The 19,508-nt window shown below is 37.3% G+C and overlaps 1 protein-coding gene across 1 annotated transcript in view; it reads right to left on the reverse strand.

Moving 5' to 3' along the window:
• Window positions 1-14,986: 14,986 nt before the first annotated feature.
• LOC101850444 (receptor-transporting protein 4) overlaps window positions 14,987-19,508 on the reverse strand; it is a gene marked incomplete in the record, with an annotated part of 54,966 nt that continues 50,444 nt past the window's right edge. Inside the window, 2 exon segments of the mRNA XM_035972703.1 lie at window positions 14,987-16,700; window positions 17,999-18,169. Of these exon segments, the coding sequence (XP_035828596.1) occupies window positions 16,536-16,700; window positions 17,999-18,169 (336 nt within the window).

A 19,508-nucleotide genomic window follows, 5' to 3' on the forward strand; every position in this document is an offset into this window, starting at 1 on the left:
AGAAAGAGAGAGCGAGCAAACGAGAGAGAATGGAGAGAAAGGGGAAGGGGGAATGAAGAAATAGTGAGACCGAGAGAGAAAGAGAGAAACGATGATAGAATGATAATGATAATATGTAGCAATTATAATATCGATAAGAGTAATGATAATGCTAATAATTATGATCATAATAATATACTTATGAAGCTAACTTTGGATTTTTAAACCTAAATACTCAGAAACCGCATCACATCTGAAAAGGCAAATATTAATAAAACACAGAATTAAAATGCAGTGAGTATAAGCAGATTAGAAGAGGAGTGAGAAAAGGATGTGTTATGTCACACGACCTCTTTAACATGTACAGTGAAACAATCCTTAGAAACAGAAGAATGTCCAGGTCTCAAAGTGAAAGGAGAAAATATTAATAACATCAGGTATGCCAATGACACAGTTTTAATAGCAGACTCAGAAAATGACATTCAGTCGCTTCTAGATACTGTTGTAAAAGAAAGTGAACGTAAAGGATTATTGTTGAATGTAAAGAAAAGAGAATGCAGGGAGATATAAAAAAGCACAAATCTATTTGTAATCTCATTAGCAAAGGTGGAAAGATCAAACAAGTCCAACAGTTTACATATCTAGGATATATAATAACGTCGGATGCCAAATGTTCAACAGAATTAAAACTGAGAATTATAATTTATAGAGCCCATTTATTTTTTTTAAAATTATTTTTGGTAGGGTGGGGGAGAGGGGGATCTTTTTTCTAGTGGAATTAAGTGCTTGTTAGAGGAAGGTTGCCTCTAACAACAACAACAGCAACAGCAACAGCAGCAACAGCAGCAACAACAATAACAACAACAGCAACAACAACGATAACAGCAACAACAACAAAATACAATACAGAATGGCTCTATCAATTCTTGGAATAAGTTTAATTGCTGTTTCAATTTTTGCCAACTCACCTAGTACTGCACAATGAGGACCAGCAATGATGAGCTACTGTTTTAGTTCGTTTGATTTTTATTATGATACTGTCAACTACTATGCATTTCGAAAATTAAAACATTTTCCTGCAGGGAAGATTTGCTTTGCTTTTTTGTTCATCCTTTAGTTAATAAGGGATAAAGGGTGAGGAAAGGAATGGAGAAACGTGAGCTCAACGTTGCCCTAGCAGTGAGGGGGTCAAGGGCGGCTTTTCATACCTGTCTTGAAAACTGTGGACGCCCAGGTAAAGCTTTTTTTATTTATTTTTTTTTTTGCAAGGGGGTAAATTAGACAAATACCTTGAAAAAACAACTTTAGAATTTTAAAAATTCTAAAATACACTGTTAAACTTAAAATGCTAAAGACGGTCATATTTAAAATAGAGAGCTTCCATAAACTAAGAAGAATTTGATTTAACTTACAAAAACAAAATTGTCAGATTTGGTGTCTTGGTAGAATCTTTCTAAACAAAAAATTATGAACAGCTGGTCTCTTGGATATCTTGAATAACATTAACAAAATAAATGCTATAGGCAGATATCCCCCCCCCCCTCTCTTTTCCTCCCATTTTACGCCTCCGAATGTGATTACACAATGACCCATATACGTGTATCAGCTATAAATGCAACTATTTTTAATTTAGGTGTTTTTCGCTCCCATCGACACAGTTTATATCATGTAGGAGGCGGGATCCGACACTGTCTGTCAGCCAACCCGGGCTAAGAAACATCACAGCAAAAGGAAAATTTTCTCCAAACTCGGGAATCGAACTCAGGTCTCCTACGTGCAATAGCAAGGCGCCTAAACCCTGCACCATAGACACTGGTAAAAGCAACTAAATGTCAATCTGTTCTTTTGTACCAAGTTTGGCTACGATTTGAAAAACAACTCTTGAAAATATTGGAATTAAACAGAAACGTTTAAAACGTAGATAAGAAAAAAGCGATAGAAATTTAATCTGATTTATAAGATAACCCAAACGTTACTTGATAAATCATGTGTTTTCATAACATATCAGTTACTTAGACCTACTAGTTAGGCTACTGGACACGTAATCGTGAGATTACGGGTTCGGGGGTTCGAGCCTCAGCTCGGTCCGACATTGGGTCCTTGGGAAAAGCATTTTACACGAAAATCCTTTTTCGCTAGGTCCTTTCGGAGATGGATGTTAAACTCGGAGGCTCCATCTCTTAAATAACATGATGGTGTTGATAGGGGCGTTAAATACAGACCATTTCACCATTTTCAGCTGCTTAGAGTAGCGTTGGACTCCGCTATACACCTTCTAGAAAGTGACTTAGAGTGATAGAGTTTTTAACACAGCAGCCGATGATGTACCTTTATAAGTTGATATTTACCTTAGCCATTTTGTTTTGCCAAGACCATGAGGTCAGAAACTAAATGAATTATCTAAATCTGATTCTGGAGCTGTCATCTTTGACTCAGAGTTTGACGTTATAACAACCCTTCATCCTTTTCGTTTGCGAACTGCCGTTGCACATTCGGCCATATCCAGGCCAGTCCGTGTTTTGTGTTGTCCATCCAAGCTACTCATTGTCTTCCCCTGGTTCTATCTGTTCCATAAAGATCGCAAATTTATTTGGGGTCGTTGTCAAGATACTATATACTAAAAGAAATGCTTTCGAAAAAACTTCACCTGTTGTTGAACTTGAACAATACAACGTCACATTTCTCAAAACTAGGTACTGAGTAGATAGAACTTTGTAATTCTAGGGTAGCAAGGTGGCCCAAAGCGGTAATAAATATAATTAATTTAAGCTAAAGCTAACCTCTTTCAGGTGGCCTATAATTGTGGCCCTTATCTGATATTTTAAAGGGCACTTTTACGTAAAAATATAAATGTAAGCGGGCACGTGTGTTCGTGTGTGTGTGTGTGTGTGTGTGTGTGTGTGTGTGTGTGTGTGTGTGTGTGTGTGTGTGTGTGTGTGTGTTTAAGGTCTCTGTCAAAGCTCTTAGATGATTTATAAATAGACGGGACATCCAAATTTAACAACAGTCTTTCGATAGGGCCGAGTCAAGTAGGTTGAGAGCCCTGGAAACCCCACATAACGACACGAGTTCAAGAACACCGAGTGGGTGGTTGGAGGGTATTCTGGTGTGGTTTGCTCCTTCTGTCCTATCAAACAACTGTTGTCTTTATCTCTCCTCCTTCTTTTTGTGTTTCTTACTCTCTTGTAACATCTCTAATCACCGTCACTTTTATGACCTAATTGTGTTGCTAGTGCCGTTAAACGCTTACTAAAAAAAAAGAGAACACCGACTCTGGGAATCGAACCAGGGTCATCCACTTCGTTGTTCTGCATGATTCCAATTGAGCTAATGGGGCGCCCACCCCTCCCAGTCTCAGCGTGACATAAACGTAATTCTTTAAAATGCTTTATTTTACTCCTATCAAAACAATTTGTGAGGCATCGTGGTGAAATCAGGCGCTGGTAAAAGAAAAAGAATTATTTATACACTCATATAAGAAACAGGCATTTTTCTGGCCACTTAGCTGTTTTTTCCCCCCCCCCCCCCCCCCCTTTTTTTTTCCTCAACACCATTAATGTCAAGGGGAAAAAATACACTCATGTGTGAATATTATTGAAAAGCGTTGATTTAAGACACAAACTGTAAATTTGCAGTTTCAAAGGACTCTCAAGCTCTGGAAGTCACCAAAGTTATGTGGCCTTTTTCTAGCTAATTTTACCTCTGAAACCTGGAGACCCCCACTCTTTCAATCACAAATATCTCGACTTCTACTCGAGATGGAAGGGTAATTGTTCATCAAAAGCAAAACGAATAAACACTATTTAAGATGATTTCACAAACTCCACATACACAAAATTGACGAGTGCCCGATTCCACCACGTCGTGACACATTTAGAGGATCTAGGAGGCGGGCTGCTTTGACTCTGTCTGTCAAGGCAAACCTAAACTGTGAAGTATACGTACCAGCTGGAAGATTTTAATGGTCACACAATCAACATTGTTTGAGACGGCTACCCACTGTGAGGAAGAAAAGAGGTTGTCTTAGAAAGATGGACTTCTTGAACAGTGTCACTTTCACCTATCATCTTTACCTTTACCTATCCCGTAGACTGGATGTCTGTCGGGGCGCTTTTGAAAAATTGGCCCCCAGCTTCCTCCACTCCTTCCTGTCTTCAGCTTTTCTGAGCGTGTCTTTGAGTTCTAGGCCTGTCCTTTCCTCGGGGTTGTCCTCCCAACTCTTCTTAGGTCTGCCTCTGCTCCTTTTTCCTTGAACGCTGCCTTGTAGAATCATCTTGGCAAGGCCGGATGAACGGGTGATGTGTCCCTACCAGTGCTGTTTGCGTTTCCTGACAAGAGTGAGAAGGTCTGCATATAGTCCAATTTCATTTTTGATCCCTTGACTGACTTCATCATTTGTGATGTGACCTTTGTATGAGATACCACTTTAATATTTACAAAGAACTGCAAGCAGTCGATTGTATAGCTGATTGTCTTGGACAAGTGACCGTAAGAGCGGGTTTGCAATTCTAGGTAAGACGTTTTCTAATGGTTCGATTCGTAAGCTTGTCATTTGTGGGCATTGCCCTTCCAGTGTGAGCATGACGCCACAGTTGTTGCCAGTCGCAGAACGTGTACCTTTCTCTCTGAGGTCGTGTTATTTCTTATATGTTTGTTTGTTTGTTTGTTTGTTTTGTTTGTTTGTTTGTTTGTGATGCCAGGTACACCCTACTAATATAGGAAAACCTGGAATAATCAACCGTCTTCATGAATTCAGAGTTATCACCTCTGCAGACGTGAAGAGGGTATGAATAAATCATAGATCAGGCCATGCGACGCTTAAAGTGTTTGCTGCGTCAGACATTAGCTTTGAGTACACTGGTGGGATTAAGAAAAGGACCATACACTCCCCCAAATTGGAAACACTCAATGAAAAATAGAAGGAATATTGAAACCCCAACACAGACTTAAAAAAGGAATGCCACCAAATGGAGATGAAAATTAAATCATAAACTGTTTTTAAAAAACTGTATGTAAATGTTCTAGAATAAAAAAGACTTGGGTTGGAAAGACAGTCTTTGTTCGTTCGTTTGTTTTTTTTTGGTTGTTGCTGTTGTTTTGGGTTGGTTGTTGTTGTTTTTTTTTGGGGGGGGGGGGGGTTTTGGGGGGGTTGCGGGTTTGTTTTTGTTTTTGTTTTTTGGGGGGGTATTCGTAGTAGGCTTTTTGCGTCACTTGCAACACAATCAAGTCATACTCAAAGAGCAAAATATGAACGTGCCGCCTATATTGAGTCATATTCTGCTCAATAATAATATTCCGAAGGGGGGGACGGAGAAAGGGGAAAGCAGAAAGGGGATGGGTATTTTTAGAATGATCGATTGTTATGCGTTGCTTTTTGTAATTGTCGAGGTGAGTTCTGATATCACACAGCATGTTTGTGTGTGTGTGTGTGTGTGTGTGTGTGTGTGTGTGTGTGTGTGTGTGTGTGTGTGTGTGTGTGTGTGTGTGTGTGTGTGTGTGTGTGTGTGTGTGTGTGTGTGTGTTGGTTTTGGTTCTTTTTTAATTTTTTGTTTGTTGTTTTTGTTTTTTTCTCTCTCGAAGTAATTCAATTTTTTTTTCTAGTTTCATTGAAGCAAACATTAATGTCAAGCACAAACTAAGAAAACAATAACAGAGTGGGGGAGGGGGAACGAGGGTGTGTGTGGTGGGGGGGGGGAAGAGTGTGTGGGGGGGGGGATGTGAGTGTGGGATGTGGGGGGGGGGAGACTGTGAAAGTGTCGACAGAGGATCTCATTGTCCCCCCCCCCTTCTCTCTCTCTCCTTTTCTCTCTCCCTCTCTCTCTCTCTCTCTGTCTGTGTGTGTGTGTGTGTGTGTGTGTGTGTGTGTGTGTGTGTGTGTGTGTGTGTGTGATTATCTCTCTCTGTCTCTCTCTCTGTCTGTCTGTCAGTCTGTCTGTCTGTCAGTCTGTCTGTCTGTCAGTCTCTCTCTCTCTCTCTCTCTCTCTCTCTCTCTCTCTCTCTCTCTCTCTCGTTCTCTCTCTCTCTCTCTCTCGTTCTCTCTCTCTTTGTTTCTTTTTTTTGTCTCTCTCACTCTTTACTTAAGATACCTAAAATTGTGTTAGCTGATGTCTTGATTGAGTTATCGACTCCACATTCAAGTCAGGATGTGAAGATATTTATTTATCGCTCTTGCCTTGTGCACTTTCGCAGGCAGGCCACACATTAAAAATGTGCGACTTGTTTTGACTTTGGACACGATTTTCTGTGACTGCAAAATAAGCTACAGGTGAACTAGTGAATTCTAAAGTTCTGGGAGCTAGAAAATCGTTACTGGCTCAATGTTTTGTCAAGCGTGTACTTGGTCACAATCAACCAGCAAGAGCAGAGGCCGAGGCCAGTGTCAGGGTCATCATAATTTGTGAGCAGCGTGGTGAAATCCGGCGCTCGTCAAAATAATCAAAGTGAAGAAAATGGCTTTTTTCCCCGCAGGTTTTGTGAATTCATTTTTTATTTTTTGGGGGGATTGGGATTGTTTGTTTTTTTGTTTTGTTTGTTGTTGTTGTTGTTTTTTTGCACAACATTTTGATTAAAGGCACACAAAAATGCAATTTTTCAGTTTCCATGGACTCTCAAGCTAAGGAAATAACTCATTTCTGGCGGCAATTTTCTCACTAATTTTACCGCTTATACTAGGTGACCCCCACCTCCTTCATTCGCAAATATATCTCGACTTGTATTCAAGACAAAAGGATTTTTTTTCATCCAAAGCAAGACAAATGAGCAAGCTTTAAGTTGATACCAATAACTCTACCTGGCCAAAATATTAACGAGAGCCTGATTCCACCGCGTCATGACACATTTTCTGTGTGCGTTGTTAATGCTGTGAGTGAAGAGCAGTGTCTCTGTGTAGTGTGCAGTGTGTAGGGAGTAGAGAGAAGTATCTTTATGGAGAGTTTAGCGTTTAAAATAAAACATGTTGAGATCCAAAGACCGAAGGATATGAGGTACAGCAATTAAAGAATTTTTTTATTTTTTTTTTAGAATAATAAATAGCATTTGAATAGCGCATATCCCCGCTCGACAGCAAGCTCTCTGCGTTTTACACACTATATTATTACCCCAGCAGACCATAGAAACATTCTCTGCTTGCCCGGAAATCATACAGTACAAGCAGCTGATTAAACGCTCAAACATTAACAAACTGAAAAGATGTTCCTCTGTCTGTAGCTGGGTACCCATTCCCACTTCGGAGAAGTGAGGATAATTTGTGTAAAGTGCCTCTCTCAAGGACACAACGTCGGGCCCCTAATGGGATCCGCACCCACGACCTCATTGTTGCGAGTCTGAGAGTTTAAACCCCAAAGCCACCCATGCCACAAACAAAGTAACAAACAAAAAACAACAATCAGTAAATCTAAGGACAATATGTGACATACACACTTATGTAAATATAGAAAACTTTGAGAGGAACGCATGATAATGTGACGGTATAGTTTATTAACAACCGAGGAATGCACTTCAGATAGAATTATGGACATTGCACAAGAGTGAGGTTTATTCATTTATCTAATATTTGTACGAAATCAATGGGGTGTGGATTAATGAAGAATAGATCTAACTTTCATTACCACAAAGAAATGGTAACTAAATACCTTTTTAAACCAGTTACTGTTTTAACGCATCGTTTCAATGGTCTATTCAAATACAGGCGCCTAAGAATAAGAATGATAATAATATTATCATTAACAATATTATTTTAAAGTCCTGCTCAAAGTTCAAAGGTAGAACCATTTTGAGGACGCAGTTAGTATTTCCTGACAGTAATTATTTAAAAAAGGGCATAGGATTTTTTTTACGAAATGGGCTCCATCTTACTCACGTACATGTCACATAAAATGAAGAAAAAAGGTTGAAAGAAAAATAAAAACAACATCAACAACAATAGTCACCAAAAAAAAAAAGAAGAAATAAACGAAAGAAGAACAAAAATAGTGCCACGCCAGTTTTAAGCACAAAAAATACAATAAGACTTACAAAATTATAATGCATGAACATTTAAAGTATGTTTGAACACAATCATCAATTTCCATAGTTTGACTCACAAGAAGCAAACTAATGGAACATCATATTTTTTTAAAATGTTTATAGACAAAATAATGATTATAGTGTTGCAGTTGTAGGGAAAAGTTCAAATGTCGGTGCAAATGTGTGCCCGCCGTGCAAACGTCCTAGCGTGGATGAGTGTCAGTTCTGACATCATGTAAACCGGAACCCATGTAAGCGTGTTTTGTTTTGTTTGGGGTTGGGTGTTTTTTGTGGGGGGGGGGGGGGGGGTTTGCACATATATTATACAAATCATGAACACAATATAGCTCTCTCATGGTCTACAGGCACGGTGTTCTCCCCTCTTTCAACAGGTCCTTGGTTCGAAACCTGACAGCGACGGGACATTTTTCTTCTCATAAGTTTCTCCTTTCATCTCCATTCCTGCTTCCTAATCATGTTTTGTCATCTGCTTTCATCTCCACACAATAATATTATAATTATTCACGGGATGGGTTCAGGCAGGTGGTGTCTGATGGTACTACACATCCATCGGATGTGAGTGTGGGAAAGTCAGACACAAGGACAGTGGGTTTTGTCACAGGAAGTATGTCGGTTGGAATTATTTTTGTGGAATAGTCAATGAATTTGGAGGTAATAACTTTGTAAGTGTCAGCAGGCAAGTCGTAAATTTGTAGAAAACAAAAGGGAAGGTATAAGTGCAGTCAAAGTACTGACATTCAGGAATGCATTCAAAAGGAATACACAAATTACCTGGAATCAGGTCAATCTAACTTAAATAAACATCATATATATATATATATATATATATATATATATATATATATATATATATATATATATTATCAATGTATACATAATTTCATCTTCACTGAAGCAATATTGCTACTGATTGGCAAAGTGGTTAAGCAACAGCATAGCACGAGATCTTTTATTATTATGCCGTCGTGCACAGCAATAGTATTGCTTTTTCAGCACACAATGGTTAGTTAATCAACGATAGAGGTATTCAAAACCCACACAATTAAATGATAGAAGGCACTTATTGGTAATTGCTTCACATGATAAAAGAGATGATTATAAATACGATATCAATTTTTTAAAATAATGGAATAAGCAAATTCATGAAACAAAACCATGTATTTGATGAAGCATGTACTCAAATATTATTATTAAAGAACACATTATAGGAGACCGTGAAAATCCCATACTATGTACAGTCGGTAAATTTATGAGATACAGTAATCATTATGATGATAGATTTATGTGACCTGGTGTCTATGCAATCAAACTTACACTTCATTTACGCCCTTTTACTTTGACTTTTTTTTTCTTAAAATGACAAGTACAAAATGAAATAATTTTAATTTCACACCTAAGGTGTCTTTTCCAGTACCACTATCAGAACTTTAACATTCAAAATAACGACCAAAAAAAAGAGAACAGCTTTATTCCGCTAACGTCATCTAAAAAAAGACATAGCCCAAAAATAATATTAATTTACTCTCCAACTCCAAAGTAGTCTAAGTCTCGAAAGACACGAACTTTTCTAACTACTCAATCAGTAGTTATTTATGACTGATTTGTTTGTGTTGATAAAGTAAACGTTTTATACAGAAATAATAGCTATTATCAAACTATCTATCTCTCTTGCAATGGCATACCTGTATTCACACTGTCCCAATATAGATGGTTTGAAAGACGACTGGCAACTTAGGGGCGTCCGGAATGGCAGGTTAAACAGGAGACGGACGCCATTTTAAACATGCTACACACTTTACGGTACTCATCAAACTATTCAACTTTGACAACGTGTATGCTTCTCGGAAAAGTAGTTATTACAAAGGGATCTGATGAAATACTCAACGGTTTTTTTAATAGGGTAAACTATGGGCGTAATAAATACCCTTTAACACAGAACGGTTAAACCTATTGGGCTCTTTTTCAAAAGGTAAATGTACGTTTTTTACGCCAACATCGACCAAATTCAGATCACTTATAAAGAGCGTTTCGACCAAGCCTGTCAGGGCCAAACTGGACTGAGAAGGGTGCAACACCCAAGCAGAAAGACCGAAATCCTCGATGAAAATTCTGCCTTCTAGGGAATCGATGCCAAAAAAACCCCAACAAAATTCAAATACGCAGTGTGCCCAGTTGGAAGTTTGAAACATAGTCACTTGTTCAAAAACAACCCAGTATTATACAAAACGACGAAACGGCACACTGCAACTACATCTGGTGGTTCGTTCTTTGGGGAAAATTGAAAATCAAACAGTTTTTAGTGCAGTCCGGATTGGGCTACAACGTACCACGAGAAAAAAAGACCACACATTTCAAGTTAATAATGAGAGTTGAAAACTGCTAATATTATGGCGTCGACCCCTTGTCTAGATGGTGATAGTACAACTCCATAGCACCTCTTATTTTCAACATTATGTTAAGAAGACACCTTCTAAGATGTCGGTATGATTATTTTCATTGTCGTTATGAAAATCATTTTCCATTCATCATCACTATCGTCATCATCGTAATCATCTTCAACAACAACACAATCATCATCATCATCATTCATCAGCATTATTATTACTCCTATTATGATTAGTAAATTAATTAGGATTATCGTTTTGACTATCATCAATAGCAATTATTATTATTATTATCATTGTTATCATTATTATTTATTATTATTGATATTATCATTATGATTATCAATATAATTACAATTATTATTAAAATCATAACCGTAATCATCATTATTGTCATCATTATATGTATTATCAATGAATAGAACTATTACGTTCTAATAATATTTCAGCTACTAGTAACAATAGTAGTACGGTAGATCTACAGTTAATATAAGTGTTAGCAGTAGTATGGATAGTAGAAGTCGCAGAAATAGTAATATTTGTGTTCTTACTATCACTAATCGCTGTTCCGATGCATTTACCTCTTGCATACTTGTCTTTTTAAAAATATAATCTAAAAAAAAAAAATAGTTGTAGCTTCCATTTTTCGTCCCTTATCAAACACGTTCAAACAGTTACTACGTGAGTGCAATTTGAATACTGAAGGAAAGATAAATATACTTTCTAATGGCGATAGAAAGATATGTAAGCAAACTATACAATTAATTGATGCTTCTACTTGCTTGGAAAGTGTCTTTAGCAAAGCCAATAGAATTTCACACATATCACGAAGCCTTTGATGAGCAGGTTATTACTTTTTTAAAAATATTATTTATAGTAAGGTTAGATATAGGAATGATACATACAATACAGGTTTAGGTGTCCATTTTTTGCCCATTCAGCCCTATGTTGCGTGATCCGTTAGTATGCAGAACTTTGTTTCAAAAATATAAATGTCTCTTTTTTATAGGAAAGTTTCAAGTGGAAATATAGTTGAAACCCTCTTTTCATGCTTTTTGTAAAGAAAGTATTCGCCAGATTAAACTCTTTCGCAATTTACTCAACACACAAGGTATTATAAAGGTGCATTTTTTTCATGTTTTCAAAAGAACAAACATCATTTGAATGGGTTCCATACACGAGCATTAGACACTTTTGCTAAAAAGAAAAAGTGCTTTACAATGGTTATCTTGGAGTTTTGGAAAATTATCTCTTATTATTAAAATCAATAATATCAGTTTTGAAAAATTCGCTCAATCAAGGAACAGTTATTGGCCCAAGCCTATTTGTAATCTCCGGCGAACTGAATAGATATAATAAATCTTTGGAATTAAGAATAATAATTATTTTTTAAAAATATTCTCTAGTCTAGGCTTTTTCTGACATCAGGAAATACACCGGAGTCTTATCTAAATGAGACCGGAATTTAGTTACCTACTGAAGAAAAAATTGTTTAATTAAAGAAAAGTACATTAATACTGCAGTTCAGGGAGCCAGTTTCACGTCTTTTTATTAGGTTGTAACATATCAAAGCGATCGATATTAACTTAAACTCAAAGCATGAAGTAAAGCTTGAGGGCGTATTATTGGCGAAAGAGAAATATTGGGTCTAAAAGACATCGGGTAGGTACGAGGGTCTATTTTGCAAGTTTTGTTTGGACAACTTATTTATTATTATATCCATCGGCGAACTTAGGGAAGGATACTATTATATTATGCAAAGCTGAGCTGACGAAATGCAGAGCTCGGGACTCCTTAGAGGTAATAATAATTTAATTTCAATTATTATGAGCAATTTTTATGGGGGTTTTCTTTGTTTTGTTTGTTTGTTTCGTTTTTTTTTAAAAGTTCATTACAGCGTGCACAGATCGCACCGTTTGAACAAAATGTATTATGGGATGAACGGACCGAAATCCGTTAAGACAGATAAAAATAACGACAATTAAATAGAATTTATTACAGAATATCACATTACAATGTGGGCCGCTTTGGAGGGTGTTTACCTCCTAGCTGTTAAAATTATACATTTATCATACATTTTTTATATCATAATTTTATATATTAATATGAATTCAACTATATAACATATTTTGATAAGCCACTCGTTGCCAGCACTACAACAATGTAAGCTATAGAATACACAGCAAATTACACAAAGGCCGCTGCCCTAGATTTACAAAGTTCTATCTGCTCAGTACCTAGCATTGAGAAATTTGACCAAAATTATTTTGAGTTTCACAAAATTAACACCATTCTTTGAATATCTTAATAACGACTCCGTCCCAATAATCATGCGATTCTTATAGAGCAGATAAAGCATCATTTGGTTTTTGACCTCACTTATTAACTCAAAACAGACCCAAAAAACGTCAAATAGAACTATGTAACTCTAAGGTAGCAAGGTGTCTATATGAAATGGGAAAATCTATACAGGGCGCTCAATTCATACATGTTTGATTGTATTACTCAGTAAAAGCAAGGATACAAATGTGATGATAAAGAAACAAAAATAGACAAAAACCAACAATATCTAGAAGCGTATTCCAAACTGGCCTTAGCGGTTTCTGTAAATCTTGAACACATGCTTTATGTTAACGAGGGATTGTGGCTTGCTAGTTTTGTGGAATTCACTTATTTTGTCTAATCAATTAAATAACCTTTGCCTTTCTACTAAGATTACTAAGATTATAGCACTTATATTATTATGTTAGTCAATAGTTTGCAATTTTTTCTGACAAATAAGGGGAGCCGAAAAAGGAAAAAAGACAGACTGGTAGATGTCACACAAACCATTTGGAGAATGTGACCTTGAAAGGAGGATTAGTGTAAAACGACAAGTCACTTTAAAATAAAATGAGTTATTAAAAAAATAGTGCTTACTAAAAATATTATATCATTATTCCACGGAAGCAAAATGACTTGAACAAAATGAATTTGCACAGTGCAAAAAAGAAGAATGGGAAGAAGAATGAAAGCAGGAAAGGATTAGAATGAAGAAAAAAAGGAGGAGGAGGACGACGAGGTGGATATGGATGTGGAACTGGAAGGTGTGGTCAAATGGCAAAATGGATAGAAGTCTAGAAAAAGAGAAAGCAACTGAGCAACAACCAGTTAGATGGTTAGATTTTACGCCCCTTTCAGCTCAAAGCAAGCAGTTATTTCAGAGGCGGACTGTTATGCTATTCCAGTAATCTGGAGATGGATTGATGGAATATTGCCTAGGTGTGTGTGTATGTGTGTGTAGGGGGGGGGGGATGGGGGTGTTTGTTTGTGTGTGTGTGTGTGTGTGTGTGTGTGTGTGTGTGTGTGTGTGTGTGTGTGTGTGTGTGTGTGTGTGTGTGCATGTACGAGCACAAGTGGGTACTGTGCGTGTTTATTTGAGAATGTCATTATGTCATTATGTGTACAAGAATGCGTGCGTTTTGAGTGGTTAGTGAAAAGGTGAAGAGGGTTTGTGTGTGTGTGTAGGGGTGGGGGGGGGGGGGAGAACATACTATGACACCAAAGAAAAAAATTAAAGACATTTGTAAGCATATTGGGACCCTTTCACCAAAGCACACATATAATGTTATGTTACAAAGCAAAGCACAACACAAACTAGGCAAGAGGGTACAATATATACCCCCACAAATATTAACAGTATCATGTTTACTTGAATAAAATCATTTAATACAAGCTTCACCACAAATGCACAGAATATTCATGAAAATTATAATAATATAGTAACAAGCAAATAACGTTGCGTCGTGCTACTTGAAAAGTGAGGCAAATGCATCATTTAAAATAACGTATATTTTTATGTTGTATAATATTATATTAACTCATCGTTTCACATTTTGAAACTTTATTTTGATGTAGTTTATTAATTAAGAGTGCAACTATAAAATATATCATCCGATTGTCATCACTTTTAAACATGGAAGGTTTATGTTTTTTTGCTTGAAGGCACGATGTGTTCTGAATAGAAAAACAAAAATGTGTAAGAACTACGAAGACTTCATTGTGTGATCTATAAGGCACGATATTATAGTCTACCACGTGATTTTTATGTTGTTAGCATGGGTGATAACGGAACATTATTAACAAGAATGAACATTATTAATAAAGCAGCTTAAAAGAGACATGTTTAAATTATAAACGTTCGAATGACGTGTGAGCAAAAAGTGGTCATAAAATGTAAAAGCATTTTATTTACAAGCTTCAATAAAGTAGTTTTTAAAAATAAAAACAAGCATCAGTTTCGGATGCTTACAGTAGAAGTAAATGTTGACACCACGCATCATGTGACGGACGCGTGTTTATAAAGCGAACAGAAACTGGTAGTAAAACAAAGCGAAATAAAACCAATGTGATTTTTTTTAAAGAATGGGGTTGGCCTTTGTGTGTGTTTGTGTGTGTGTGTATGTGAGTGTGTGTGTGTGCGTATGTGTGTGTGTGTGTGTGTGTGTGTGTGTGTGTGTGTGTGTGTGTGTGTGTGTGTGTGTGTGTGCGTATGTGTGCGTATGTGTGTGTGTGTGTGTAAGTGTATCTTTCATGTTATCCTGAACTCAGGTTTTTTATTTCCTCATCAATATTGAGACGAAAGTTGAAGGTAATTAAGGTGACGGTTATTTTTCCCCCTTCTTTTATCTGAGTGCGGACGACGCTTAAGGCACATGAATCATTGTGCTGAAGATCGAATCCCCGTTTAATTAAAGTACAGAGACGAGGACATGGTTATGATCTTTTCTTTCAAAAACTTATAGTCTATTCTCGCCAAATAGCTATAGTCTATTCCTATCAAATAATTATAGTCAATTCTTGCCAAATAGTTATAGCCTATTCTCGCAAAAGGGAGATGACTGACCCAAAACTTGCAAAAAACAATTTGATTTACTATGTATTGTATAGCTTGACTCCAGTAAGGTTTTGAGTTCAGGAGTTTAGGAGGCCAACTGAGAGATGCACACAAAAAGAAAAAAAAACGTTCAAGTAATACAAATTATGTGTAAATGCAGAAACTCAAATCAACACGCCTCAGTGACTTAGGTTTATAGTGACATGAACGGAGTGCAACAGTCACGTTATCGTTTGACGTAATCGCTTCAAAAACTATTCTAAAAATAGTTCATTTTATTTGTAGAAACAAACACATGATATTGATATGCCTTGTTCAAACGTCTACCTTATATCACACGATGTGGGAACTACCAAATCCATCCTTTCTCAACTCTTCTCGGCGTGATTCAATTCCAATGCTCTTAACACAAGCTGGACCTTTTCAAGTCAACTTAACACTTTCTAACATGAAAATGCCACCCTGTGAATTAAATCATAATTAACGGCTTTTACAGAATGGAACAATACACTACTAAGGTAATAAGGACTCAAAGCACGCAAAGAGGAACCATAGTTACCAAAGACGCGTCCAGATTTGAACACAAGTGCTATCCAAAGCCAAAAATTTCCCATTAACACCAAAGGTAGTGAACTTTATGTCTTTCGAGGAGTCACCATAATTGGTCTAAACAATTAGAAGAAGCTGTTAAATTCTTCGATGATATATCATTTTTGTGTGACCAATTGTTTTTATATTTCGAATTTCTCGCTCATTAAATACCACATGGGTTCGGAGTGGTACAACTTGAGCATTAAATGCGATCGCTAGTGGTGTTCAGATACTCCATAATACTAGACTAAGTCAAAACACAGGGCGTCTATATCTTTCATGCCGCTCACTCGATGTATAACAAGTTCACATGTTATATATCATTGGTACAAAAAGCCCAGAAAATTGGGAAGCACCACTTCAGTGATAAGAAAAACTCCAACGTATCCAATAAAGTTTACCTTGGAAGTCTTCATCCTCATCATCACCACCATCATCACCATCATCATCATCATCATCACCATCCTCAACATCATCATCATTATCATCATCAAGACATAAGACGATATTCAACACCAGCGACCGTCTTGTCTTAGATACAAAATCTACTTCATCAACCCAAAATGAAACATCACCCTGCAATATCATCACCATACTCCTCCAATATTACAACATCATCATCGTCATCATCATCCTCCTCATTATCATCATCATCATCACCATCGTCGTCGTCGTTATCATCATGAGAAGGACCATTCCTCCTTGCAGAGTCCTTCTTTACAAGCTTGGCAGAGCTCTGCGTTGTGTTGGTTCCTCGGTTTTCCCTGTCGCCGGTCGATGCGTAGTGGAGGGCGCACAAACCCGTAAAAGATCTGACCCACACGGTTGTAAACATTTCCTATCACCTGCAACATAAACAGGAAGCCAGCGGTCAGATTCAGATGTGTCAAAGTATTGATTTTTTTTTTTTTGGGGGGGAGGAATTTGGTAATTGTGGGCACCATGCTATTGGTATGATGCTGTTTTTGATGACCGACGAGGGGATGCCACATGTTACACTAAATGAATCAATCGACGGAATTTGATTTTGTGGATGTTGTTAATGTTGTTGCTGTTGTTGTTTTTGTTGTTGTTGTTGTTGTTGTTGTTGTTGTTGTTGTTGTTGTTGTTGTTGTTGTTGTTGTTGTTGACTTGTTTTTGTAGTTGTTGATTTGTTGTTGAATTTGTTATTGATGCAATTATTGTTGGTGTTACTGTTTTGGTAGTTGTTGTTGTTGTCGCTTTCGTTGTATTTCTTCTTCTTCTTCTTCTTCTTCTTCTTCTTCTTCTTCTTCTTCTTCTTCTTCTTCTTCTTCTTCTTCTTCTTCTTCTTTTTCTTCTTCTTCACTGATCATTTCTCTGCTGGAGAGTCTATTCAAAACTATCCTAAACTTAGTGTATTTCACTTGTAAAAATAAACAAATGATATTGATCGCAGTCCTCAAAAGAGTACAAGGTACCTAGTCTTTGAAATAAACCAAAACGTGTCTGTCTAGTAGTTTATTCAACTCCAATCTCGTAGTATAAGTGTTCTCACTTCCTTCGTGTGTGGTGGTTGGGAATAGACAAGCCCAGTGTGGACGAAATAAAAATCATATTCAGGAGTGACGTGGTCATACAGTTAAAGATGGTAGCCTAACTACATTACTTACTTCTCTTGCAGTCATTGCCGTAGTGGTCACAAAATTGTCGCTATAGAACTTATTTTATTGTGTAGAAGCATGAAGTTTTCTCGAGTTTCAATCGCGTAGGTTTTTTTTCTCTTTTTTTTTCGTTCTTTCGTTTCTTTTTTCTTTTTAAAAAATAAATATTAATGGACACATTTTGTCGTGTAGTCACTTGTCATCCAACATTAGGTAGGGGGAGTTCAGCTACACAGCATGCAGAATGAAGAAAGACACAACCATTCTTGCCCAGCCGATGTTTTAAAGGTTACGATTAGTTTCGGTTTTTTTCTGTTTTGATTTACGTTCTGTTTGTGTGTTTGTGAGTTTATGTGTGTGTGTGTGTGTGTGTGTGTGTGTGTATGTGTGTGTGTGTGTGTGTGTGTGTGTGTGTGTGTGTGTGTGTGTGTGTGTATGGGTGTATATTTCGTTTTGTTTTTCTGTGGCTTTTTATATCTATAGAGAGCCCTGTAAACCACAAACGAAGGGAGACAACTCACTTTAACGACCTCCTCCGGATACCACATGGCGTGCTCGTAGTTACCGTTCTTGCATTTCTGACACTGCTGCCCGTAAAGCTTGAACATGACATATCCGCTGTTGGTGCTGTAGTTGAGGTGGAACCAGAAGATCACGCGGCCTTTCATGGAGGTCCAGCCGTGACCACACTCCTGAGAATGAAATATGGAAAAATAAGTGTGTGCTTTTAAGACAACCGTTTCTTTTCTTTTCTGGGTTTTATTTTTTGTTTGTTGTTTTTGTTAACAAGACAGTTTATTTATTCTTTTTTTTTTTTAAGTTGTTTTTTTTACGGCGCTCACAAATGCATAAAGGTCGTATGAGCGCGCGGGACGCATGAAAACATTTTTTCAGGTGGTAGGAAATTTGGAATTTCGCCCGGGATCTTTAACGTGCGCAACGTGCACCCGGGACTTCCAAAATCTGTCGCCCTTTTCCGAGGAGGCTAGGTGTTAGATCTTACCTACCATAAGATCAGGGGTGTGGATGAAAGGAACAGAGATAAGGACAATGGATGTTTGATAGGAAAGAAGAAGCTAACCACGCCGCAGCATCCGCAAACCGCCCACTTACAATGGCATCCTAAGAGATATAAACTACGTATGTTAAGGCAGAGAAAGAAGTTCACATTGGAATGTTTAGGCTGACTCATAAGTTCGTTGGGGTTTTTTCTTTAGCGAAGAGATTATTATTTTCTTTATTGTTTATATGTGTTTTTCGCCACCATCGACACGATTTCGAGCATGTAGGAGGCAGGTTTCAACCCTGACTGTCATGGCTAATCCAGGTTGAGAGGAATGTTTTAGTAAATGTTTAACGGCACTTGCAACACACTAAGGTCATATAAGTGCCGAAGACTAGAGGTGTTACAAGAGAGTAACAAACACAAAAAAAGAAGGAGGGGAGATAAAGACGATAGATGTTTGATAGGAAAGAAGAAGCAAACCACACCAGAGCACATGCCAACCACCCACTTTGAGAGGAATAGAACGTCACAACATAATAATGAGATTATTGTAATATTCGATAGCAAGTCTCTCCGCAAGGAAATCAAACTCGGGTTTTCTGGGTGTCACGGTGATAAGGCTACACCAAATACACCAAATACCTATCATTTGCAGACTTTTTAAAAGGAGAGAATAATGTGTTGGTTTTTTTTAAGTTAATTTTTCCCCGAGTGTATTTAGGTCAAAGCGTTAAACTGGTTGAATTACACAGTAAGGGCAATACACTTTGAGAGAACCATTGATATAATTTTACTAGCACGAAGAAGGCGTCTGTTTTGTAGGTGTTGTTCTCTATTCTGTCGAATACAGATGAAGTTAGTTTGACTTCTAAGTAGGGACATTTTGTGGAAGGAAGAAAAAGAGAGAATCGAGAGAGAGAGAGAGAGAGAGAGAGAGAGAGAGAGAGAGAGGGAGAGAGAGAGAGAGAGTACCACAAACACAAAAAAAGAGAAAAAAAACCCACTAACCAGTTTCCACAACACAG

The sequence above is a fragment of the Aplysia californica genome, unplaced genomic scaffold, assembly GCF_000002075.1.
Source record: "Aplysia californica isolate F4 #8 unplaced genomic scaffold, AplCal3.0 scaffold00805, whole genome shotgun sequence".
In the NCBI taxonomy this organism is placed as follows: Eukaryota; Metazoa; Mollusca; class Gastropoda; order Aplysiida; family Aplysiidae; genus Aplysia; species Aplysia californica.